Here is a 25,309-nt window from a genome sequence, read left to right as displayed (position 1 = left end):
CCACCTGTTGCCTTGGCTACACTGCCAGTGAGGGTTTAAGGATATCTGGAGTGGTCTGTACAAGCTCCAGAAAACCATAACTCCTCTGCTCTCTGGAAAGAACAGAGCCCGACTTGCATGACACAGCGAGCATTGCAGATGCCCTTTCAGTACACCTCCCTTTGTCCCCAGGGAACACACAGTTCCCTTTGGCCTGTACAACCAGAGGCTTCTGTTCAGATCCCAGTGGACACATCCTGCAGTATTTTCCTCAAATGTTATTCCTGTATCTGTATGACAAGTAACTTATCAGAGCCTATGGTGTTCATATTTTCCATCAGTGCCTTTCTTTAGAGTGGATGGTGCTCTAAAATGGAATATTTGTAGGTAGATGTAATTATTTTCTGTTGAGAAGTGGTCTTGTAAAAATTGATCACAGATCTGTTGATGAAGGTTTGAAATGCTGCTCCACAGACTGCTTTCCATCTTCCAGAACTCTGGAAATGCGCTGAAAAAACACCAAAACAGATTTTCATAGGTTAAAAGTGATTCTGTGTTGGATTCAGTGATATGTATATTCATTACTTGTGGCTTAAGCTGTAGCTAGAGAAAAAAGACATTGACCAAATCCTGCATGTTTTGAATTAATTTCTCTATTCTGCAAAACCTTAAACCTGTATTTAAACCTGTCCACATGATTCCAAACATGCAGTGAAGCACTTCATAACTGGGTTTTTAGCTTTAGTTAGTCATTTTTCCACCATGTAAGAATGAACATTCTATCCTCTGTACTTCATATGCTATTTAATTTTAAATATGAGTGGATGAGATAGTGCTGAAAAGCTGCAACTCCTGGGTCTAAAAAGAGCAAGTGTGTGATAAATTGAATGTAAGTGAAATACTATAGACTTCAAATTGATAGGTTATTCTTGTTTCTACCAGAAAAATAGGTTATGAACACATTTAAACTGAAGGTTTTCCTAAATGTTACTCTATGGTCCCTAAAGGCATTATTTAAAAAAAAAAACAAAAACCAAACAACACTGCAGAAAGTAATGAATATAAGTGAAATCTATTACCTAGAAAAAAGAAACCAAAACATCAAACCCTTTGCATTGAAAGATCAGAAAAGTTGATGTGTAAAATACTACAAGTGACCCAGAATACGTACACAGTAATGCATGTTGGTAGCTACCCTCTTCTGCATTGTCACCCTCCCACTACCTTCAAAATAGGAAAACTTTCACATTCTACGTCCCAATAGCTGCTCTGGATACACTTTTTTTGCTGTCAAATACTGAGTTAAATGAAATAGTTTTAGTTTTATGACAATTTCAGACGTCAGTGAAATTTCCTCACTTTAAAGGAAGGCAGCCGGCTTTAAGCAAGAGTGACGACTCCAGCGGGAGCCGATTTCTACTTTCCATTAAGCATCTCCACTAAGCATCTTCTCCCTGTGCCGTGACCAGCCCCCTCCGAGCGGCCCCGTCCCGGCCCCGTCCGATCCCACCGGGAATTGCCGCTTCCCTCCTTCCCTCCCTGCCGGCGCCGGCACTCGGCGGGCCACCCGCGCCCTCTCGCGGTGCGGGAGCGGAACTGCACACCCAGGTACCTCCCTGTATCCCCGCATCCCTGCATCCCTCCATCCCCGCATCCCTGCATCCCTCCATCCCCGCATCCCTGCATCCCTGCATCGCCGCACCCCCGAATCCCCACATCCCTGCATCCCTCCATCCCCGAATCCCCACATCCCTGCATCCCTGCATCCCTGCATCCCTGCATCGCCGCATCCCTGCATCCCCACATCCCTGCATCCCTCCATCCCTGCATCCTCGCACCCCCGCATCCCCACATCCCTGTATCCCCGCATCCCTGCATCCCCGCATCCCTGCATCCCTGCATCCCTTCATTCCTTCACCCTTCCATCCCTGCATCCCTGCATCCCTCCATCCCTGCATCCCCGCATCCCTGCATCCCTGCATCCCTGCATCCCTCCATCCCTTCATTCCTTCACCCTTCCATCCCTCCATTCCTCCATCCCTCCATCCCTGCATCCCTGCATCCCTCCGTCCCTGCATCCCCGCATCCCTCCATCCCTTCATTCCTTCACCCTTCCATCCCTCCATTCCTCCATCCCTCCATCCCTGCATCCCTGCATCCCTCCGTCCCTGCATCCCCGCATCCCTCCATCCCTGCATCTCTCCATCCCTTCATTCCTTCACCCTTCCATCCCTCCATCCCTGCACCCTCCTGATGGAAGCGCTGCCACAGCCAGCTTTGCTTCCACATTGAGCTTCCACCACACTCTGTCTGACAAAAGCATAAAGGAAAAAAAAGCAGAATCTGACTTACGAGCCTATTAATCTCAAAAATATTTAATTTTCACAGCATAGAATTTTTGAACATGTAGCACTTCCTTCCCCCCCCTACAAACACACAGAACCTACCATTGTTTTAAATAACTGGTTCACTTTCTTTCTTTTGATGGTTTTCTTGTCACCATCTGAGGTGGTAGGAAACACTGGCTGGCTCAGCCTGTGTGATGCAATTGTTTCATCGGGTGCCACAGTGCTGACAGACAGAGTTAATCCTTAGAATGGAAACAATATTGGTTACACAAAGCAAAACCAGAAAAGGATGGCCAGAGTGTAAGACAAAACAGAACTCAAAATAATGAACTACTGCAATGACTAGGAAAAATTGAGACATTTTTAATCTAACTATAACCTTAGAATAAAAAATTAAATAATGGCGAAACAATAAACTTCAGTACATTGAAACTGAACAGGGAAAAAAAAGAACCAATCTGGCCAAAGAATTAAAAATAGATAAACACATGACAAAGAAGTGGGCCATGACAGTCTGTTGTGTTGTGCTAAACATCTGTCACAGGCATTTGGAAAGAGAGGGAGAGTGAGCAGGACAGGTGAAATGCAGGCTAAAAAATGGGATATCCTATGGAACAAGGGATTAAAAGATACTGAAACTGTGTCTGTTTTCTCACTGTGCCCCAGCCTAGAGATGAGCTCCAACTTTAGTCACTTTTCCCTTCCCTTTAACACAACCACCTATCTGTCTGGGGGGCAACTGGGTTATCTTGCTTCCCCTGTCTCCAATGGTGAGGGAATCTATGGGATTCCTCTCTGGCTTCAAAAGCAGAAGGTGAAATCCTGTTATGGGGCAACTTCTGGGGATATTCATCCCCCAAAGCAAAGCACGGAGCATTTCTCCCTGTTTCACACACTGCCCTTGGCTGTGAGCCCTTGTTTCTGCTTGTGAGACCCTACAGAGCAGGGAAGCTGAATAAACCTTGCCTCTTTCTAGGCAGCAGGAATGCTCACACTGTAAAAGGAAGTGAAATTTGGAGCTCCAGGAGTAACAGTTTTAGAATTTGCATGTTGGCACAGGTATGGTGTTACCAAGCATTTGGAGCAGCCCAGCCTCACATGCACAGAACACACTTCAGTTATAATCTTTGTCCCAGTGGATTTCACAAGGATGGAGAGAGATGCCAGCCCTGCTTGGAGCAAACCCTTCATTGCTTTTTATTAACATCCCAGTAAAGTTCAGAACTCTCACCCTAGTGTAAGCACCTTACCTGGGATAGTTGGCATAGAACGACTGACAGTGCTCATCTGCTTGAGGACAGAAGTTTTCTGAGGTGCCACCACATGTTCTGAGAGGTTGGTATCACTCATGAACTCATATTTCCTTGACAGCTGTTAAATAAAAAACCACAGCATGAACTGAGATGATGAACTGAGACTTTGGTCTATATATCATACTACATACAATCTAAAAACATGCAACAATTTTTCAGATAATTTATAGTTAGAAACATCTCATTCTACATTGAAAAAAAATATTCTAAAAAAGTTACAGAAGTAATCTGGGATCTAAAACCTGAATTCCTACTCTATTTTTGGCATAATACCATCAGACAACTCTGGGTGTGATCTGCAAAGTAAAATTAAGTTTTGAAAACATTTTTCCCTATCGCATTAACATACCCAGCTTGGCTGCTGCAAAGTCTTGTCACTGCTTTTTTGAAGCAGAAGAAAGTCCTTTAACTCAATACTCAGTGAGATCCCCACAGTTTGGTGTATGTGTTATCTAATTTAATCAAAAGCCAAAGGTGTTACTTGGTTTTGTGTATCAGTGCTTCTCAAAGCAGGACTGTGCTTATCTCCCTTTTGCATAAGGACATGCAGTGATAGACAGTCATAATCATCTGTGAGTTTCTCTGTGCTTCCCCAAACAATCTTGGCTTTCTACTCAATTCATTTTACCTTTGATGATTCCTTCAAACAGTTGATCAAATTATTTATGCTCCCTCCATGTAACTCAGCAATCTGTTACTGCCTGACTCTTTAATTTAGATGGGGCTTGTGTATCAAGAGGATATATACCAAAAGAAAATTCTCCTGAGGATTAAACTATATATATAAAAAGGCCCAGTGTAAGTTACATAAGTCATTGTAATGATCCAGCAGTGCAATAAAGGCACTCGGATGATCTATGGAGCGAGAGATGCCAGTGCTTCCAAACTTCAGTCTGGCACCATTTAAGGAGTGCTGTTTGCAATCTTGCAATTTCCTAACAGCTGTATGTTCCATAACAAGGTACAAAACGTACAGGGCTCATCACTTTTGCAATAGCCCTGACTGCGAGGAGCTGCCATGAAATGTCAGCACAGTCAATTGCCTCTCCACAGGAAAGCAGCTTAACCCTCCCAACGCAGTGCTCCTTTTTGAGCTAACCAGGCTCCGAATCTGCAGCCTCGGAGCTCTGTTATCTGTCACCAGAAGCCAGGAGAGATGTTCTGATTTTCTCACTGATTTGTTTCCTCCACAGCATCTTGCATGTTTCATTCATGGCAGGGCAGATCATTTCTGCATCCTGCATACTTCCCTTTATGACAGCTGCAGTTCTCTGGGATATATTTTTCTAAGGAAATGGATTTTAATGGATTATAAAATACTACTCTAAATCAGTAACATACACATTTCATCTCAGAGATAGAAATATCAGCTGTTGTCTTCTCATCAGCAAACACCACACTGCTTCTTTTTGTTCTTTTTTTGGACTTTCTCATCTTGACTTCAGGATGAGGATTATTTTGTGGAGCAGTCTCCTCTGATTCTGCTTTTACTTGCTTTGGTAGCACTGCTTCCAGATCAAAGCTGCAGGAGCAAAAGAAAGAAAGTACAAGTTGCTGAGTGATATTTTAAAAGCCGCTGGTATTCTGATGTCATTTCCCCATGAAATATAAATGCAGGTCATTCTTTCCTTCTACTTTCTAGGCAGCCTTGCAAACTGCTGGCAAAAAGCATAGGATGTGCTTCAGCAGCTGGCAAGTGGAGATACAAATAAGATGCCTGCAGGCAGAATGACACTGTCTTAAAATGTAGCGAAGAATGTAAAATTTTAAAATGAGCTCAAATCCCTGTTTAAAGATTTGTGCATCAGCTTAAGAACTCCTAAATTAAACAGAGTGAAGCTCACATGGCAAGTTGATGTGTGGTGATGCTGGTGCTGAAAGCAAGACATGCTCTTCTGGTTGTAAGAGAACCAAAGTGGAACAGAGTATTGCTTTTTGTTGCCATGTTTTAAATGCATCCTCCTATTTGTTTCACCATATTGGACAAGAATGCACACACCCAGGGATTAACTCCCCCTCCACCTTCTCTCTTCCTTTAATTTTTACAGTTTAACAATTGGGCTACTTCTCATTAAAAAAACAAAGCCCATGAAATTGGTTCTGGCTTTACTCCCTTCTCTGCTGATGTGATCAGCCTTTGGAACATGGGACCGAACTTCTTCTGTAACATAAAAAATGATAAATCAAGTAGTGTGGTGAGTCTGGTGACCTGTGCTTCCCAGAAACAAATTAGCATCCTAAGAATTAAAACCAGGTGCTTGATGCAGTTGCTTCAGTGGGCCTGCCTGGTTCTGTCAGAGGCGTCCTGATTTACTGCAGCACACAAATGACGTTTGCCTGCTCCACCCTTGTGAAGGGGAAGCTGAAGGGCAGGAGAAGCAACCTCAGGAATCTCAGCATGTGAGGAGTGCTCAACACTGGGCTGGCCATCAAGCATGCCAGAAAAAGGGGTGTCTTAAGAACCAATCCTTCCACATTAGGGTCACACACCACTGGACTTTTTCAAAGTGAACTACTCAAAAAGGGAGATCAAATGTTTAAAAAAATAATCAAACACTGCTCAACAAGTTCAGTTTTATACGTATCCTGTTTGGGAAGAAGTTCTATGCACTTGAAAGACCATTTATAAAGTGAACAAAACAAGTTGTGGATGGAAAAGCTATACCCATAATTGCTCTCTCAAACTTAAAAGTCTTTTTGTTTTCCAGTGCTGCAGTTAAAGCACATTAGGCAAAGCATTTTACATTACTACAGACTTTACTAAAATGTTCCACCTCCTTTTCAAGTTAGTAAGGGTTGTTCCTTTCCTATTCACATTTTATAAACAAAAAGATGCTAAGTAAGTTAAAAGCTGTATAAAAAGAAACTTGTAAAAAACCCCAGATCTTCATAAATTTTTGAAAAGTAATTTAATTTTTAAAATACTTATTTTCTGAAAAAGAAATGCCACTTTTTTTTTTTTTTCAATGACACTTGAGTACATTTTGTCTTTTAAAATAGAAATGCTGTAGTTTTGAGCCTGGAGGAAGTGATAGCTACAGTTAAAAATAATGTTGGTATTGTCTGAAAAGGCTGCTGGTGGTCTTTATTCTTTTTTTTAAATCTTTTTGTTTCCTTTCATAAAACTGATTAAAAAACAGGACTGAAAAAGAATTTGTACTGTATTTACAACCAACCTTTCGGAAGCAGGTTTTTTGGGAGTACTGCAGTCTGAATTCATGGAACACATGGAGATAAAGGATAACTGACGGTAGGATTTCAGCATCGACCTTGGCCGTCCGACCCTCTTGTCATCAAACTCTGGCTACAGGATGGAAAAGAGAAACACGTTCTGTCAAACAACCCTGGGATCTTTAATTCATCCTTTTCACACCAGGTTTTGAAGACTGTGCAGATGTTTAACACTTGGCATGAAAGGAGTTGTCTGCTCCCATTAATTACTGTGATTTATCTTGTGTCTGGATGAATTCTTACTCTTCAAACCTCCCAAACTCAATTCACAAAGTACATTCTCCTCAAAATTTTAAATAGGTTGGGTTTTTTAAGTGCTGGTCCCTAAGAGAGCTGGAGGGTTTAAGCAAGAGGCAAGATTGCTGATTGTAGATTACAGCCTCTGTTATTGCAATTAGCATCGCAGTGACATGATTTCAAGGAAATTATTGCAATTGCAGCCTCTGTTATTGCAAAACAAAAACCATACTCAGACAGATATATAGAATTTTCATCATGCAGGTATATAACACAGCACATATCCAAAATTTAGGTTAGAAACTTGCTACTTTTCCCCCTATAACAGTATAAATAAGTCCTATTGTAAAATCACCAATGCTGAAAGCAACAATATAAAATAATTTCCAAAGTAACTGGTGTTTAATCACAAAAGCCAGGCACCATCATTCTTGCTAGCCTGCACAACTCAGATAGAATATTTTATTCAAGAATTGTCTGGGGAGTTTGTATTCAGAAGTTATCCTTCAATTCCCAGATATTTCAGTTTCTTCTCAACTAGTATTTATAGTATTATACACACGGCAGGTTTTACTTCACAGCACAGCTGGAAGTGGCTGGCACAGGGAGACATCAATTGCAGATCAAAGCCCTAAACCACTAAGAAAAAAAATAAAGAGAACAAACATAAGAACTTGCTTTTACTTCCTCAATAAGGTTGAAAAGACTTGCAACGTTAAGTCGCAATAAAATACAGTAAAAATCTTCCAGAATGAGGAATATTTGATGTGTCAGAGAATTGAATCAGCTCTTGGATGATGCAACTCAGATCCTACTACCTTCAGAGCACAAGAAAACCCACAAGCAAAAAAAAGAAAAAAAAAAAAGCATGATTTTGTTTAGAACAAGATGTATATTAAATAAAGGGAAATTGAGGTAGAGGTTAAAAGGAGAGTAATACCAATTCTCTGGCTCCATATTGTTTTTCCACTTTAACTTTTAAGTGCATGAAACATTCCTCCATCCGGTCATGGAAAGGACGAAGATTATCAGAAACTCTTCTTTCATGAATTTTAATTCCAGCCCCAAGGAAAGGTATCTTAAGAGGAATAAAAGAAGAAAAAAGGTGAGACTTCTCAAGTGGGTCCAACAACCTCTCTGGCTCTGTTTAAATTATCTGGTAAATCAACTGCAAAACTCTTCCTGTGACTGGCAGGTGGATTTGCCCATTGATATTGGCTTTGAGCAGCAAATACAAGATGGAGAAGGCTCATGGAAAATGGGTATTCCCAGTAAATTTCTGAAAATGTTGGCTGCCTCACAGAGGCTGTCTTCTCTCTTCTATGTATTTTAATGCTATGAGATTTGTGTAAAACACTTCTAGCTCCCCTTCTGCCACAAACCTTTTCTAACTGCTTTACTTCAGCTTTTAGTACTTTGCATTAATATCTGGGGTTTTTTTGTAAAAACCACTTATATTCTGTGCTTCCTTTTTGTGTTCTGACTCAGTAAATACTGGGAACATTGGTCCACCCATCTCGCTGGTCATATTTCATGGAAGTTCAATTTCAATATAACTTTAAAAAATGTGGTATTAAAGCCCATCTGTTACTGACAGATCTGTTTGTCCTCAGAGGGATTTGCAGGGATAGGCAGAAATTACCACTTATTTCCTAATGCCAGCTGGTGTTATGGTCAATCAATACCACTAATCCACTGAGTACTTCTGATGGCCAGAAAGCCACAAGAGACAGAGGTGTGGTGGGCAATGACACAGGAGAAACTGTAAAGGTACGACTCAAACTAATAACCAAACTGAGATAAATCAAAATGAAACAGGAAGAAACTTCAAAAACATTAAAAAGTAGTACAAACAATTCCATTAAACTATTTGGAAGATTCATTTCAAGGCTGAGAGAGGAATAAATGGTAAATTTTTGCTGTTTCTCATCTATGAAAGAGAGACAGAATCATAGAATCATTGAGTAGTTTGGGTTGGAAGGGACCTTTAAAGGTCACCCAGTCCAACTCCCTGCCATAGACAGGGACAAGCCCAGCAGGTTGCTCAAAGCCAACCTTACCTTGGATGTTTCCAGGGATGTTTTTGTGAGTAAGTACAAAAAATGAGACATGTAATGTGAGGTGAAATACCTTGAGCCATTCATTTCTGGTAGTAGAACCCCAGATGAACTCTCACTATTTCTTACCATCCATCTGTCTATCTATTGATAGCAATGATTTCTATTTTGGACTAGATAATGGAAATAGAATGGATCATTTCTGGGGTCATGTTTTTCTATGCTCCATTATCATTATCAGGTCAACAGGAAGAGCCATTTTCCCTTGAATCTCAGCAAAAATAGAGGTTTTTCTGCCACTACCTCCCATAGGTGCATTTTCCTCCTTGAGGACAAAAGGGTTCTGCAGGCTGGTTGTCTTATCATATCTACACTATATATAAAATAATAAAGAGCAAACCCAAATAACCTCAGTGCTGCCAGTATAGGGAGAATATTCAGTTCTCCTCTGGAGATGGAGCTTAAAAGTATTTCTGAATAGTCTTCCATGCTATTTGCACACAGAAGACACATAGCAGTTATCCTGAAGGGTCATTGAGCATGAAAATAATTTCTGAGAGAAGCAAACACTCCATCAAGGTTTCTAAAGAAAAGAAAAAAAAACCTCCACAGAAAGCAAATACTCTAGGAAAGAGTTGTTTCCCAGGAGAGTGTGAGACATTTGCCAACCCCACAAATTCATGAAATCATTATGACTTTTGTCATGCTCTCAGTTTTGTCTTCAGGAATACAACCCAAGTTGGAAATCCTGGCCCTTTTAAACATAAATGTAGCCTGTTGTATGTGGCTTTTGATAAACCATTCCAGATGTGTACAAAATACGTTTCATGGGGTAAAAAAGAGTGGAAATGATACAATCATCTCAATGCTATCTTCTCCTGCTAGAGTGGAATGGCACAAAGGAGCCACTGGTGAAGCCTCAGTGGTGGCTGTCAGTGAGAAATTACCTGCCAAGCAATCAGATCTTTGAGTCTATTCAGCTTTTCTTCATCCTCTGGATGGTCTCTGATATATTCTTCTGTAAAGAAAGCCTTAAACACAAAAAATAAATAAATAAATACAGTCCATCATTTTGGCAGGTAAAGAAATCAATCATTAATCCACAGAGCCTAGCTGGTGATCATAATATTGGTCATCAAAGAGGAGGGACATCTGCATGGTCCTTAGCCAGATGCTGCTGGTGAGAATTCCTCCCTCTGTCAGTTGGGAGCTGAGGTGCTCTTCTTGGTTAAAATGTGTTAGGTCTTTATCCAACACTTCTGAGTTTGAGACCCTTATTATGAAACCCAATTATCATTTCTTTTGTTAAGTTTACAGCAAAACTAAAAAAGGCACAGATTTGGAGTATCATGATTTACATCAATTAATGGCTTCAGTTATTTTGGTTTGCTTTCAAAGACAGAGGTGACCAGGAAAGGATGATATGAGGATCCCTTAACTGATGGAATTATGGCTTTCCTATTCTCCATCCACACTGTGCTGCCCCTTTAACAAAGGATGTAGGAGGATTATGAAATGATGCACGTGAGAATGTTCTTTGCAGTGACTCCAAAGCTCCTACCTTCTCATATTTAGCAAAGCCACCCATAACAGCTGGATCAACAATTCCATTCAGAAGCATGGAAAGTGGATTAATAGGGAGGTTCTCATCACTCTGGTACTGGTTTATCATCATCAAAATTTTTTCATTCGTCGTGGACATAGTCTCAATAGCATTCTCTAAAGGACTAATTGTGGACTGTAAAGAAACAAAAGACTTCTAAGGTTCATAAAGATATAAACAGGTCTTTTTGGTTTTATAAAAATCCCACAAATGAACAACAGTTTTGCAATTCAGCAAACCCACACAGTTCAATTCTCTTAGGACTTGGTCCTGAAACTATAAATCAGACATAAGATATGTTGATCATGTATTGAACAGTAGAAAGATTAAAGGTAAATAACAAGTTTTGTATGTATAAAATAAGCTACAGTAGCCTTGTGTGATAGTTTTGCAAGCTGGCCTGTACATGAGGATTCAATGGCTGCAAGGTGGATGGGCTCTGAGCACATTAATACTCACAAGTGACATGGTGACCACCTCAAACCAGCGCAGGATTCCTGGAAGTTTGTAGGCTGTAACAAATGATGTCCTCTCAATCCACATAGACTATTAAAAAAACATAGCAGGAGAAAATGATAGTTCAGGATTGAAACTTTAATCTTTTCTGCCTTCTGAGATGTCAGAGTGAAATGGATGTAGATGGAAAACATGCATATTTTTGCATAAAAAGACACTGCAAACTTAATCTAGCACAGCAACTTGCACAAATAATTTTCCTGATTTCAGATTAGGCCATCTTCAGGCACAGAGCCCGCACAAAGCATGGGAAAAAGAAAATTACCCTTGAATCTTTTAGTCTGTATTCCTATTTTTGCCAGTACAGATGGAATGACTGACATTAAACCAACTGCTCTCGCCTCTACCCAGATTATATTTCCTCCCTTCATGTTCAAAAGGTATTTCTGCAATTAAAAGCAGTAATAGCCCTGTAACAACTTGCCAGCATTCTGACTTTGTTTTAGTTCCTCTAATTTTTCTTTTTTGAACAAGACTGGCTGTTGGTATTTTAGAATACTTTGGAATAGCCACTGTTTCATTTACCATACTGCTCCTTATTTCAGTATCAGCTCATCAAAACTGCCAGTACTGAGAAACACCGTAACAGAGGTAATGAAGACACTTCCACCTATCCCAATTCCCACCTCTTTGAAGGAAACATGCATCTTATCTATTATCATCAACAATGAAAACATCAATAATTCAGTTTTTGTAAAACTATTTCAAGGTATATAGGAGCTCAAACCTCTCTAGTTTGGAATGGAAGTCAAGGTGCATCCTGAGTCTTGACAATACATTCTGGCATGTCAGGGTAGAGTTTGTGTGTGAAGTGTTGATTTAACAGCAGGTAGGAAGCTCTTACATGAAAGTGTTGACTCTGTTAATCAGCACACACATAACAGAAATTGTACATTTTGGAAAAAAATGGCTTTTCCCACCAGTATGCCAAGAGCCCAGCCTTAGCCATAAGGATTGGATGGGATGCTTTTCAAAACAAACCACAAAATAGCAGACACCTGTAAAGTGAAATTACAGAAACTTACCACATTTTTATGCTTAACATTGAAAAGTAATTCATGGTGGTATAGATTTCTTAGATTATTTGAAGAGTGAGGGCCATTCCTCAGCATTCGACCATTAGGCATGGGAGTAAAAATGACACAGGCAGTTCTCTCATCAGTCAAGATTGCACAGGACTGATGAAAGCAGGCAACACTCACCTCATTGTCAGGCTGGCAGCTGAGGGAAGTGTTGCAAACCACAAGCAGCAAAGCATTTGATATTTATTTACATGTCACCTTATTTCATAATGAAAATCTGTACCAGAAAATGTTACTGCTTAACACAAACATGCTGAACATGCTTAACTACATAATGTTTACCTGCAACTGAAACAGCGATGCCTAATTAAGTACACAGGAGTCATGCTGAAGTAGAGAAGTCTTGCATTTGGTTTTTCTGAACCAGATCTTAAAGTGTCTGTAATGAGTAATCTGAGCCTAAGAAAGGAGCTAGGATCACAATTCAGTCACAGTTACCAGAACTACATCCATCACCTTGTCATTCATTTACTTACAGCAAATTCATTTTCAGGGTCAACAGATCCTTTTCTGACTGGTCTTGAATAGTGGAACCGTTGTACGTTGTTTGACTTATAAAAGCTGAAAGATTTGAAAACGACTATTGTAAAATACAGAACCCAGAAATTAATGGATCTTGTTATCACAGAGAAATATTTCATTTTGAGTAGCTGAGTTCTTAACTAAAAGCAAATTTACTGCTCAGAGAAAAAGGACTTTACTGGAAACTCAGAAAGCATCACTTTACCTACAGATCAGGGTCAATACACAGTATTTTACAAATATTAAGCTTCAACTTGTGACTGGGTGTATTTCCCAGGTGTAAAAATTCCAGAACTTCCAGATTAATGTTCAAATCTACAGGAGGACTAGAGGAGATTTCTCCTCTCCTGTCCTCTTGCTGTGGCACGTGCCCTGCTTGCCAGCTTTATCCTGGTTTATGGAAGGAGTCGCTTTCATTCAAAACAACTGACTGAGCAGAGCTGGTATTTTCCCGTGGACTGGAACATGGCACATGACAAAGCAGTTTAATCTTGTCTAACAGTCCTGCTCACAATGCTGAACAACATTCAATAAATTAAACAACCGAAGCCATTAATAACAATTTCTTGTGACAGATAATAGAATGTATATAAGTACTTGTAGAGGGGTACACCAATGTAAAGGATCCTTTGCAAATTTGTGTTATGGTCAGCCAATGATTCATTCTCCATCATTGTGAGCACACCTTTCCACTAAACTTGCAACCACTTGACTTTTAGTACTGAATCTGCAGAGTTTTGGCTAAGTATTTTGCTGTCCACAGAAAAATCTCTCCTTTGGGTTTTTATTATTTGTTTTAAAGATGAATTAAATTTAAACCCATGTTAAGTAAAAGCTAATTTTGCAGAGAAAAATAAAACAATCTAGGAAATCTCTTTCAGTAAAACTGAACTGTATTTTGAAAGCCCAGAAAAACAAATGGAGAAGCCCCAAACATCTGAGTTAAGCAAACCATGGTATGTTAGCTCATTGGAAACTATGATTTCTGATCCAAACTGCTAAGATTTTCTTCATCAGTAAAGAAAAGTAACTGGAAAATACTGCCACACTGAGTCAGACCACTTTATGCAGTTCCATCTGAAAGGACAGATATTTTGAAGCTCTTTGATAGAATAAATGCATTCTCATCGCCTAATGTAACAAACAATTAAATGCCCAATAAGGTACACTCATAAAAATAAATCTCCAAGACCAGATGCTATCAGCAGTTTGGTTGAATTCTGCAGCTGAGACAAACCATTACAAAATCTCCCATATGAGCAGAGATTATACTCTACATGGAACACTTGGCTACATAAACTGCAGCAGTTTGAAGTGTGGCTGGCTCTACGCTGAAATCTGGTCAAACAGGACCACATTTATAATCTGCCTTTCAGTTACTGATTTGAAAATGAATCAAGTTGAAATTAGGACCACAATTTTTTTGTGGCTTTTTGGGTTGGGTTTTGTTTTGGTGTTTATGCGTTTGTTTATTTTAAAATCCTGCCACACAAGACCTGTGCTTGGATCTGCTTTATTTACTGTAGTGTGTATGGGAAGGTGATTCTTATTTTTCCCCTTTGAGTCAGTTGCTACTTCAGTAAAGATTCCATAGAGAGGGCTGCAGACCAAGGGCACAACTGGTTTGGAAGCAGCTCTTGGCCAGTCGGTTCTCAAAATACTTTGGTCAATTCATTTCCTTTATTCCTTTACAAAACCCATACTCCATAGCACCAGCAGAAACCATTTTGCCACTGGAATTCTGCACTTGACCAGACAAGACACAACAAGATTCTTCTGTTCAAGAGCCTCCAACTCAACCACTCTCACAATGCCAGTTACATCCAAGAGCCCTGTCTCTACCACTTGTCTGAGTCGTGTTGAAAACTCAGTACCTTTGACCCAAAGCACAGATTTCACCTCTGTCCCTGCATCCACGAGTTATTTCTTCAGTGGTAGATGGGTACAGGCTCTCATGAAATTCCTGGGGAATACCCCAGAGAGATGGGGTGGAGCTCTGATCATTGTCCCTGGGGGATTGAACTGGGTGGCCTGTGAAGGTCCCTTCCCACACAAATTGTTCTCTGATTCTATGGATACATAAGTCAGTAAATTAAGACAATAAAAACTCTAAGATTCATTGGAAAATGACTGAATTCACAAAATAATGATTGTCAGTTTAGGAATATGGACTGATTTTCACTACACTATCTACTACAGAAATTCACTTACTTTATGATTTGATCAGGTACTGCCTTATTTTTGAATCTAGGCTGCTCCTCCAGGACTGGCTGCACTGTAAAACACTGGATATCTGAAATTGTGAAAGTTAAGGACATGTTATTAACTATTAGTATGAAATACTGTAGGCTACAAGGGAAATAATAATAATAGTAATAAAAAAGACATGTTGTGATGAAAAATCTGAAGTGTTATGGGTTTCATTTCTGGCGTTTCCTTGGCCAAAAAAGGAAAAATCTGCTGGTAGTAACCAGTGAATACATATTAATTTTGAATTGCATATTTTTATTATTTCCTGAGCTTGAATATCTGCAGCAGAATTTATCACACTGACTCATTCATTAAATTTTTAAGCTCAGGCAACTTACAAAAATAACATCAACCATATCTGATCTTAACAGTTTCACTGTGTAGCTTTAGGCATGCATAAAGTCATGATGGTTAACATTCAATTTTGAAATCTGTAACTGAACAGCCCTTTTACTTGAGATTTCCTTTTTCTATGGAAGTGCTGTTTTTTAAATCTGAATGCTGTATTTGTAAGTAAATATATCACATTCTTACACATTTCAGTATGTTTGAAACTCATGCCCTCTGGTTAGATCTTTTTGCATAAGTGTAGTAGTGGTGCCTATGTCCTTCTCCTTGTGAATAGATGAGCAAATTTTACCTTAAGGACTGAAGCAGGTGATAACCAAAAAAAATTTAATTAGTTAAGATGCAAGACAGACTTGGGAGAGCTTGGCTTTCAAGCCTAATGTACTATTTTAGACAAGCCTGTAATACTCCCACTTCAGTCCCAACAGTGTGAAAAGAAAGTATTCCCTTTCTCCTCCAGAAGGTTCCACCAGAATAGACTCAAGAGAGTATGTGAAGTGTTACAACATCACCTTGAAAATTAACAAAGGAAAATCAGCATCCAAATAAAAAATGTCTGATACAATGAGGTGATCCCATATCTGCTCAGTCAATAATGACTCAAATCAGAAGATAATCAGTGTTATTCTAACCAAGATTAATTGATGCCATTCTAAAAATTGGTTAACAGTTTTTGTGAGTTAATTTTCCTAAAAAAATTTCTGAGGGACGTAGGACATGTTTATGTTGCCAAGAAAGAGAGGTGATACCAAAGTGTGGTGCCAGGCAGAGCAATGCTCAAGGAAGACATGAATTTAATATCAAGACACAACAGCTATGAATAGGAGGTAATAGACAATTTTCTGCTTTAAACTGAGTCTCTTCAAGTGTGTGACACTGGTTTTGCCATTTGAAGAAAACAAAGCTGAACCATGTATGAACTACAGCGAATTTTCTTCCCCAGAAGGGCTGTCAAGCCCTAGCACTGGCTGCCCAGGGAAGGGGTTGAGTCACCGTCCCTGGAGGGATTTAAAAGACATGTAGATGCAGCACTTGGGAACATGGGTGAACAAGGTTTATGGCTGGACTCCATCCTAAAGGTTTATTTCCAACCTAAATGTTTCTGTGATGAATGAGACAGTTTCCTTAGAACTGCTAGAAAAACAGCAGCTCTCTTAGGTACAAACCATAAAAGACATGGAGGATGTGTAAGTAAAACTGCAAACTGAGCTGCCACATCAGTAAACTTTCAACCTTTCCAGGAAATCAGTGTTTCACACAGATAAGCTCATGCTAAGAACAAGGTTTCCCAACCCTCCTTCCTCTGCAATCTCCCAAGTGTCCAAGGATACATTGACCAGGAGAGTTCCTCACATCCTCTCCGGGCACTGCAGTCGTGTTCATCTTCTCAGCACTGGGAAACTGGCTCATCAAGTGGGCCTGGAAATCCTCCCTCCTCTCATACTCCTTCCCACGGTAGATGAACACTTTGTTCTGCAAGGAATAAGGAGTTATTTCCTGGGCTGGGTGGTGCTGAGGCAGAAGTTACAGGCTCGTGGTAATCGGCACAAAGGCACAGCAGCGCTCAGATTTTGGAATGGGTGTTTCTGGTTTTTGAATATTAATCAACTCTAAAGCCAAACACCATTTTTACCAGATGCTGGAAAGCAGCACTGATTCTCCAGAGACCCTGGAGTTTTATTATTCAGAAAACAATAACACTGGTGTACCCTTTCACTGTTTTCCCAGTGTTTTCAAGGCAGCTTTAGCCCTTAAACTTCAAAATCAGGGCCTCTCGTTGCTTTCCAAGTGTGAAGAAAGCCACCCTATTCATTGTTGTATGTAAGAGGGGTTTTAGTAGTAAGAAACACCAAATATTTAGGTTATTTTTGTGCTCTGAACTCATGCACTACTGTGGTTAAAACAATGACCTTTTAAAAACCTATGGTACAATCTAGTTGTGCACTGCTTCCCTGGTTTGTCAGGTTTCTTGAAAAAAAATGACCCTTTGGAGTCTGGATTTCCTACATGGTAGTCAAAATTGGAGAAAAGTAAAGAAAACAGAGTAGATTCAGCACATGTTGAATAAAACCAGCTCAAACTTACCATTTTTGTCCTAAAGTAGGAACTGTTGCAGTTCAGGAAAAAACTTAGAGCAGTACAAGACAGTTGGTATGAATATGTCAGCTCAATGCATATCAGAGGGCAAAAAAGGAATCTGGACATTAATCATGAGGAAAACAGGAAAAGAAAAGAAGAATGAAAATACATGAAAAAGTAAGAATTTAAACAAGTTTACCCTTAGAAATGTTGGGAATCCTTGGCCATAATATCCAACAGCAAAATAGTCTGGTTTAGGCCTCAGAATTTTCATGATGTTTTCATAAAACTTTGCTTGCTGGATCTGAAAGCAAAACCAACTGTAATTACTTGTGTTTGGGGGTTTTATCTATGCATTTTTAACCTCTACTACACAAGCAAGAGCTATCAGCTCTCAGCTGATGAGCTGTAGCAATAATCAGCTATCACACAGTTTGCTGCTGGGGGACGTTAAACACTGTTCACATTTATATGCAAATATGATACACAGTGAAATGGGTTTGGCTTCAACCTTCATATTTGGCCTCAAAACTGGGTTTACCCTTAACTTAGGAGAAAAGCAAGCACCAAAGTCATCCTTGGCCACTGATAGAATTACTGAAATAATACATTTGGAGAAACTCCTTGCCTCAAATATTTCCCAAGGTATGGGATCAACTCCAGTTTTTACTGTAGCCTCATATTAAGGGCACACACCCTATAAAGGGCTTAGAACAATTTCTTCCATAAAATACCAAGTGTCGTTTAGGTGTTTTGTCTGTGAGAACACAGCACTGCAACTTAAACTGGCAAAAATATCTTCTAGTTCATGATAAAAACAGAGCAAAAGACACACAGTGCATTTTTTACACACAGCACCATTCAGGAACACCATGTTTTGATTCCACAGTTTCTCTGTGGAAGATTCAGGGATATCTATGGAATGAACCCTAAACATTTGTTAAAAATCATGCAAACGTGAAATATTGGGAGTAGAAATAAAAATGGTTTGTGGGGCTGGAATTTTTTTGGATTCATTAAATTTAAAGGAAAATGAATAACTGAATATTTTATTTCCCTTTAAAAATTTCCTTCTAGCCTTTGGACCTAGTTCTAATTCCTTGTGCTGTAATACTTCCACAGTCCTGATTAGGACAGAATTCTTCAGGCTTGTCAAGATCCAAGCTGCTAAAATCTAAAGAAAAATTTAGGGGGAAAAGTTCACCCAGGTGTTCTTTCTACTCTAAGGCAGTACAGCGGCTTCAAAATGCTGCCTTTAAATTTCCCTAGGTGAGAACATGTTTATTTCATCTACAGACATTTCAAAATACCTCAATAAACAGATGTTCATGCAACTTTAACCAACAGTCATCTATGAGCCTTTACCACTGGATTGTTACAGTGAAACAGCAACTCTTCAACAAATGAATTAAAAATCCATTGTAGAGCACAAGCTCATAGGCAGCTCTGCTGTCTGATAGCTGAAAGGCACTAATTTCTGGACTGCAATGATCTGAAGATCTATATATAATCTTACCAAGTTTTGACTTAGAAGTTCATAGTCAAAAACTTCCTTTTCATATTGCTCTGCAAGTTCTTTGCATAAAGATATGGCTTCTTCCCACATCTGCAATGCAACCACACGTTCAAAAAGTAAATTCAGTACCAAAACCCAAGTTTTTAATGCATCAGAGTTTAACTGCAGTTTTATTGATTATGTTGTCTTTAAAGTGCAGTCATTTATTAACTGCACATTTAAAGTGGAAGACTCAGGGCAATCATAAACTTAAGGAAAGCAGATTAATGTTAAAAAATAAAAGTGTTTTATGATTAATTACAGGAAGGAATAAGTAAACCACCTTATTATTAGAGTAACATTTAAAAAAAAATCATCTTACCTTGCAGATACATTAAAGGAAAAAAAAAAAGAGCAAATCACTGAGGTGATAACATTCAGAACATTCCCCAAGCACAGAGCAGTTTATGAGGGGGGTGACACCTGCCTGTCCTTAAAACACACACCATTTAACAAAACATCCTGCAGCATCCATAATCATTGGGAGCCTTGTACATGACAGCTCTCGTCAGCTAAATAACCACAAGTCTTAAATTGCCACTTGCCCTGAGTAGCAGCTTCTTTCTTTCCACACAACGGCTGCCTCCTACACTGATGGTCACTGAAAGACCAGGACTGCTTCTCTCATCTGCTCTGGGCACTTCACCAAAGTGGTCTTAAAGCAGGAACAAACTCCCTCTTGTGAAGATATTTCTCAAATTCTGTCTCCTCACCTAGTCAGAACAGAGGACACAAAGGTGTCCCTGAGCAGAATTCTCTGCTGCTGAAAGGACACTGCCAGTCAGACATCAGGCCATTCTCACGTGGTGCCATGGGCTCTCTGGCCAGGTATTCCTGGCCCTGGCAGCTGGGTCCTTGGCCGTGGTGTGAATCTCAGTGCTGGGTGCTGCACATCAGGAATTGGGAGGGTTGGGTTCTCCTGGGACAGCAGGTGGGCACTGCTGCAGTGCAGTTACTGCAGATGCCAACAGAAAACCTGAGAAGCTGAAACTTTCTACCTTGTAAGTTGTAGGAAGGACTTTTGAGAGAAACAGTAATGAATTGTCTTTCCCATCGTACCTTTGGCTCTGGCTGAACAAGACATAATGACTTAAAGGTTGCATTGGGTCACGAGATTAATTGTCTGGCACTGCAGAGCTTCTGCTTTGCTTTATTTCCAAAATTCTCAGGTGTAATGCCATTGCACTTACAGGTAATTTTATTAACATTTTTTTGTCTTAAATTGAACTAAACTGAGGTACTGAACATCAATCTACTACATTTTAGTTTTAGGATACAATTCTTAGTCCTCTCTGAAACAAATATGTCTATTTTGAAGCGTCTGGAGTTTTTTTGAGATAAGGGCCAAGTGGTTTCGAAATGGAATCTGTGTAGTCCATATTCTTTTCTTTGTAAAGGGAAGTAGATTCAACGTTTTTTATTGTATTTTGTTGGTGCCTGACAGAGATGCTTGTGACAATGTGCTGAAACATTAGCCCTCTTTCTCTGTGAATGAGGTTATTGAAGGAACATGCTCCTATGGAACAGATACGCTCTGGGAATAAGCCTGCAGGACACAATTTTTACTTGACCCACATTTCAAAGAAGCTTTTCCTCACAAATGTTTTTTATCCAGGGCACATTCGTTAAACATGACTATTCAGAGCAGCACAGCAGAGAGATTTGGAAGGGAAGAACTCTCCAGACCTACCTTCCCTTTGTCAAAGTATTCTATGATCTTTTCATACAAATTCTCTTTCAAGTGTCTGTAGGTCTGTGAGCACTGGAACTCTGTTGACATGACTTGGGGTGCACACTGTTCATCTGACCACTGAGAATGAGAACACATCAAAAAGAATTTTAAAGCTCAGTGTTTCACAACAAAATCCCCACTGCCACAAGGTCTGGTCCCCTGGGCTCCTCTAAGCGTTTTCTTCCCAAGTCTTTTTTACACATCCTCAGACAAACTGGGAAAGGCACAGGGATTGCATTCACTGCCTCGTCAGACAAATGCTGTATTTCACGTGATACAGCACCACACATAATATTTTAAAAATATATTAAAATGTTACGCCTGCCCATCCTTGCCCCACCTACAAATTTTATATAAAAATCCATGTGAGAAAATTAGTTCCTTTTTTTTTTCAGTGCTATCATCTTGACTGACTTAGTTTTGGTTTTTTGTATTAAAATATTTCATATACTATTATCTTTGTCTATACCAAGACATACAATATACCTCATATTTGTACAATAATAAAAAAATCAAAATGAAGTTTAAGCAAAAAAGCACAAATTTATATAGTTCTGCACTAAAGTAAATTCCATAAGAAATATCATGTTTTTGCTGAAGAGCATTTAAATTTGGAAAATTCCCTTGTAATGGAAATGGATCTTACTGACCATTTCAATTGATACTGTCAGTTACACTGGTAATGAACAATACCTGTACTGAAAAAGAATTAATTACCAGCCACAAAAGAAAGCCAACATAACTTGGTTATGTAATCCATATTATTTAAAATTAAAAGTTAGGTGACCCTTTGTGATAGCTGGAACTGTGTTTAATTTTCATAACTGTTATATTAGAAATTACGAAAATGAAAACTACACTTGTACACAATGTTCTCACTATAAAGGAAAACTATTTTTGCTACCATATTTAGTTTCAGCAATATATATTGCTTTTATTCACCGACTGAAAATAAAATTTCAACAATTAATGTTAGTTTTGTATGAGCTACTGTAGTATTTCTAACCAGAAACTTGAATACCCCTGTGGAAAATAACTAATAAGCAGTAAATCACATAATAAGACATTCACTTTAATATATTAAAATTTAAAATTGCAAAAGCTTAATTTTATATTGAGTTTAGAAAAGCTAACCTTCAGGAGCCATGTATGGAGCAGAAGGGTATATGCTGCTTCTGTGTAATTCTCACAATCTAAATGAAGATCTCGCAATTTATACAAATACCTGATAGAGGAGAGAGCAAGGATTAGACTGGATACTGACATGACTGGAATACTGAGTGTCAAAATGTTCCAGATAACAGGAAACTCTGTAAATGTCACACTGTGACTCCCCAAAGTGTCCTCAAGGACACTGAGGGGGGTTGAGGCTCTGGGCATTTGCTCACACTTTGCTGTGTTCCTTTGTGTGCTGAAACTTTGTGCACAAAAGGAGGAGAAAGAGGCGTCCTCCTCCTGTGAGCTGCGGTCAGCTCCTCCTCAGAGGAAGGATTGCTGCGCTCAAGGTCTAAGAGAGGCCTCCAAGTGCAATATTCCTGGAGGGTTACTCAGGACAGGTGCCTTCCCCTGCAGCACTGCGTACCTGCAGGCACACATTCTCCAGATGCAAACACAGAAGATAACAGGGGCACGGAGAAAGTGGAAAATACCAGCCCAGGAAGGCAGAACAGGCGCTGTGGCAGAACCCGGGAGGTGCTGGGGGCAGGAGAGCTCCAAGCTGAATGTTCTCTGTGATCCCCAGGGCAGCGTTGCTGCTTCCAGCACAACCACTGCCCACCGTGGAGCTCAAGCTGCATCTACTGCAGCCAGGAAGAAAAATTGCACGCTGTGCTCTAACTCACACCAGGAGTTCTGAGGCACGGGAGCTCTGCCACCCTGCTGTGCCAGTTCAAGGCACTCCCATTCCCAGGTGCCAGCCCAAGAGAAAGTTTCCCCTCAGCAATGCCCGCAGGCGCAGCGTTGTTGCCCCCCAGCCCCTCCGCCTCACAGCTCCAAGGTTAGCTCTGAACCACCTCCAGGGCTCATTTCAGCTGGGACCTGGGGCTTTGTTCTGCAGATTTTGCAGGGGAGGAGAGGCAAGAAACAGGGAGCTTTTGAAGCAGCAAGATCTGCTGCAGCCCATATGCAGAACTCTTGGAGACAGCAAGAGGCCATGTCACATCTGAAGGAATTTGCAGCTCTCACAGAAATTTACAGCCTCAGCTGCAACCCTGCCCGTGGAGTGCTGCATATTGAAGGACACTCAGCAGACTGGGCCGTTCTACAAAACTAGAATGTTTTCTCTGCCATCCTAAATGCATGATACACCCTCCCTCAAACCTCAAATCTATCTGTACTTTCTTAGTTTAAGACAATAGACAATGAATGTTGAGTGATTTGACCAATTACAAGTTAATTCTTGTGGGAAAAAATGCCTTTGCTGAATACATAGCATAGATTCCCAATTGCTGAAGGCCAAGCTAACAACAGAGTGAGAATGCAGATGAGGCCAGGGCTGCCACAGGGTCATTGTGGATGGTAAAGTAACATTAAGTACAGAAATCCAAGCACAACAATAAAACCAGAACTCACAGGACAATATTATTGCCCTCTCCAAAAGAGATCCAATAGCGTGGTTGCCATACCTGATGTACATCTCTTCACGGTTAATGCTCTTGTAGAAGTTCTAAGGACACAAATATTTACAGTTACCTCCTAATGACCTTTAATAAAACTATATCTATATATATACACACACTGAGATTTTGCTTTTCTTGCTAGTTAGAAAGCATAGACTGCAGGAGAAACAGATTATTTACAGACTATCTGAAGTTTAAACCTGGAACTACTGCTTCAATTAATATTTTTATTAATTAAATGTATGTTTTTATACATACATATACTTCTTACAGTTCATAATGAAATCATTACTGAAGGTTTTTCTAATGGAGAAGAGGAAAATATGGTTATCCAAATGAATGAACATAATAAACCACACACTCCAGCTACACTTGGTGGAAGCTGGTATGTATTGAAGCAGATGTGTAGCACTGTAGTTACAGAGCATTGTTGTGCAATACCTCTAAAGGGGCCGGTTCCAGGAATAAAGCTCATTTTTTGGTCACCATAACATGTTTGCAGGTATGTAAGTTGCTAAGGCCGTGCAAAAGGTATGACAAGAATTGTATCTTGAAGAGCTGACGAAATTTATACCACATTGCACAGTGATTATTGAGGAACTAAGAGTGTGTGAGTGCAATACTTCAAAGGTGGCAGAGGTTCCTCCTTGGCTTTGAGGAATTTCCTGGAGGAGGAATCTCTGTATGCCATATCCTCATTACAAAACGGGTAGAAAAGAAGACAGAGTGGCCTAGGACCACATCAGAGCCTCAAACCTCTTGGCACCCTACTGCAAGGGTGCCTTGCAGGTTTCCTGCCCACATTTGAAAACTGTAACTACGGAGGTGCTGAAGCAGCAAGTGGGTCAGTTGCTCATCACAGCTTGACTGTGTCAAGAACCCAGTGTCCCATTAAGCCTACCAATAGGTACAGGCATGTGAGCAGCAAACTTCCTTATTTATCCACAGAATCAAAGTGGATAAAGCATACAAACAAAACAAAACAAAACAAAAGGGTGAACGTTGCTTTCAGACTTATGCATATTACTGTGCAAATACATATAAAAATCTCTTGCCTCAGAGTTTAAATCACATGGGAATGTTGTCACCCACTCCTGTCCCTGGGGAGATTTACCTTCATGTTTAATAAATGGCTTCTAATGCTCTGCCCCCCTCACACCAGAAACCCAGGAGAGAACCTACCAGCAGGTTCACGGTGCAGCTCATGCGGTTGTCCTTGTTCTCGTCGTTCATCACGGCACGGTAATCCAGCAGCCTCTCCAGGAGCTTTTTCACCAGGCTCACAAAGCTTTTCACCAAGCTGAAAATGCCAGGGTGCTGCTTGGCACACTCCATAAGGCTGCAAACACAGAAAGGTTGGTACCATTCTGAAGGCAAATACTGAATTAGGCCTAAATCAACTGCAGATATTCCCTCTGTGAGTTGGTCATTTAGATGTCCAGAAGACAGATGCATAAAAATCAAAGGGAAAAAAAAAAATTTACTTTTCCTGTCTGAAAATGACTTTGAATTCAAGGGTGTACCCACCTTCAGGACAGAGCAACCTGCATCTGTGCTATCACAAACTCAAGTCTCTGGAATGTCACACTATTGCAATAAATACTGTACTTTCCACAGCATAAAATGCAAAAATGCTTTCCTTCTCTTTGCACTGTTACATGCAAGTAGAAAGTTCAAATGAACAAAAATTACAATATTTTTAGCTCAAAAAAGTCATCACCAGAGTAATTTTACTTTGAGAAATAAGCACAACCAGGCAATCAACTTTCTGCAGATTGAAAAGAGCAGCTTGATCTCTTTTGATGAAAGTAGGAGAAAGGGAATTTTGTATTTTGGCAT

At 40.0% G+C, this 25,309-nt stretch overlaps 1 protein-coding gene across 1 annotated transcript in view; it reads right to left on the bottom strand.

Annotated features, from left to right (window-relative positions):
• Window positions 1-353: 353 nt before the first annotated feature.
• DOCK2 (dedicator of cytokinesis 2) overlaps window positions 354-25,309 on the bottom strand; it is a gene marked incomplete at its 5' end in the record, with an annotated part of 155,472 nt that continues 130,516 nt past the window's right edge. The window contains 18 exons of the mRNA XM_082291263.1: window positions 354-487; window positions 2,427-2,569; window positions 3,578-3,698; window positions 4,982-5,162; window positions 6,817-6,944; window positions 8,049-8,186; window positions 10,113-10,196; window positions 10,727-10,903; window positions 11,228-11,314; window positions 12,843-12,927; window positions 15,100-15,181; window positions 16,818-16,959; window positions 17,765-17,869; window positions 19,082-19,171; window positions 20,811-20,930; window positions 21,987-22,077; window positions 23,477-23,517; window positions 24,653-24,809. Of these exons, the coding sequence (XP_082147389.1) occupies window positions 413-487; window positions 2,427-2,569; window positions 3,578-3,698; window positions 4,982-5,162; window positions 6,817-6,944; window positions 8,049-8,186; window positions 10,113-10,196; window positions 10,727-10,903; window positions 11,228-11,314; window positions 12,843-12,927; window positions 15,100-15,181; window positions 16,818-16,959; window positions 17,765-17,869; window positions 19,082-19,171; window positions 20,811-20,930; window positions 21,987-22,077; window positions 23,477-23,517; window positions 24,653-24,809 (2,047 nt within the window). The 3' untranslated portion in view covers window positions 354-412. The remainder of the gene's footprint in view (window positions 488-2,426; window positions 2,570-3,577; window positions 3,699-4,981; window positions 5,163-6,816; window positions 6,945-8,048; window positions 8,187-10,112; window positions 10,197-10,726; window positions 10,904-11,227; window positions 11,315-12,842; window positions 12,928-15,099; window positions 15,182-16,817; window positions 16,960-17,764; window positions 17,870-19,081; window positions 19,172-20,810; window positions 20,931-21,986; window positions 22,078-23,476; window positions 23,518-24,652; window positions 24,810-25,309) is intronic.

This window comes from Coloeus monedula (genome assembly GCF_965178545.1).
Source record: "Coloeus monedula genome assembly, chromosome: 15".
In the NCBI taxonomy this organism is placed as follows: domain Eukaryota; kingdom Metazoa; phylum Chordata; class Aves; order Passeriformes; family Corvidae; genus Coloeus; species Coloeus monedula.
The sequence above is the reverse complement of the archived record's forward strand: the minus strand, read 5'-3'. Positions and strand labels throughout refer to the sequence as shown.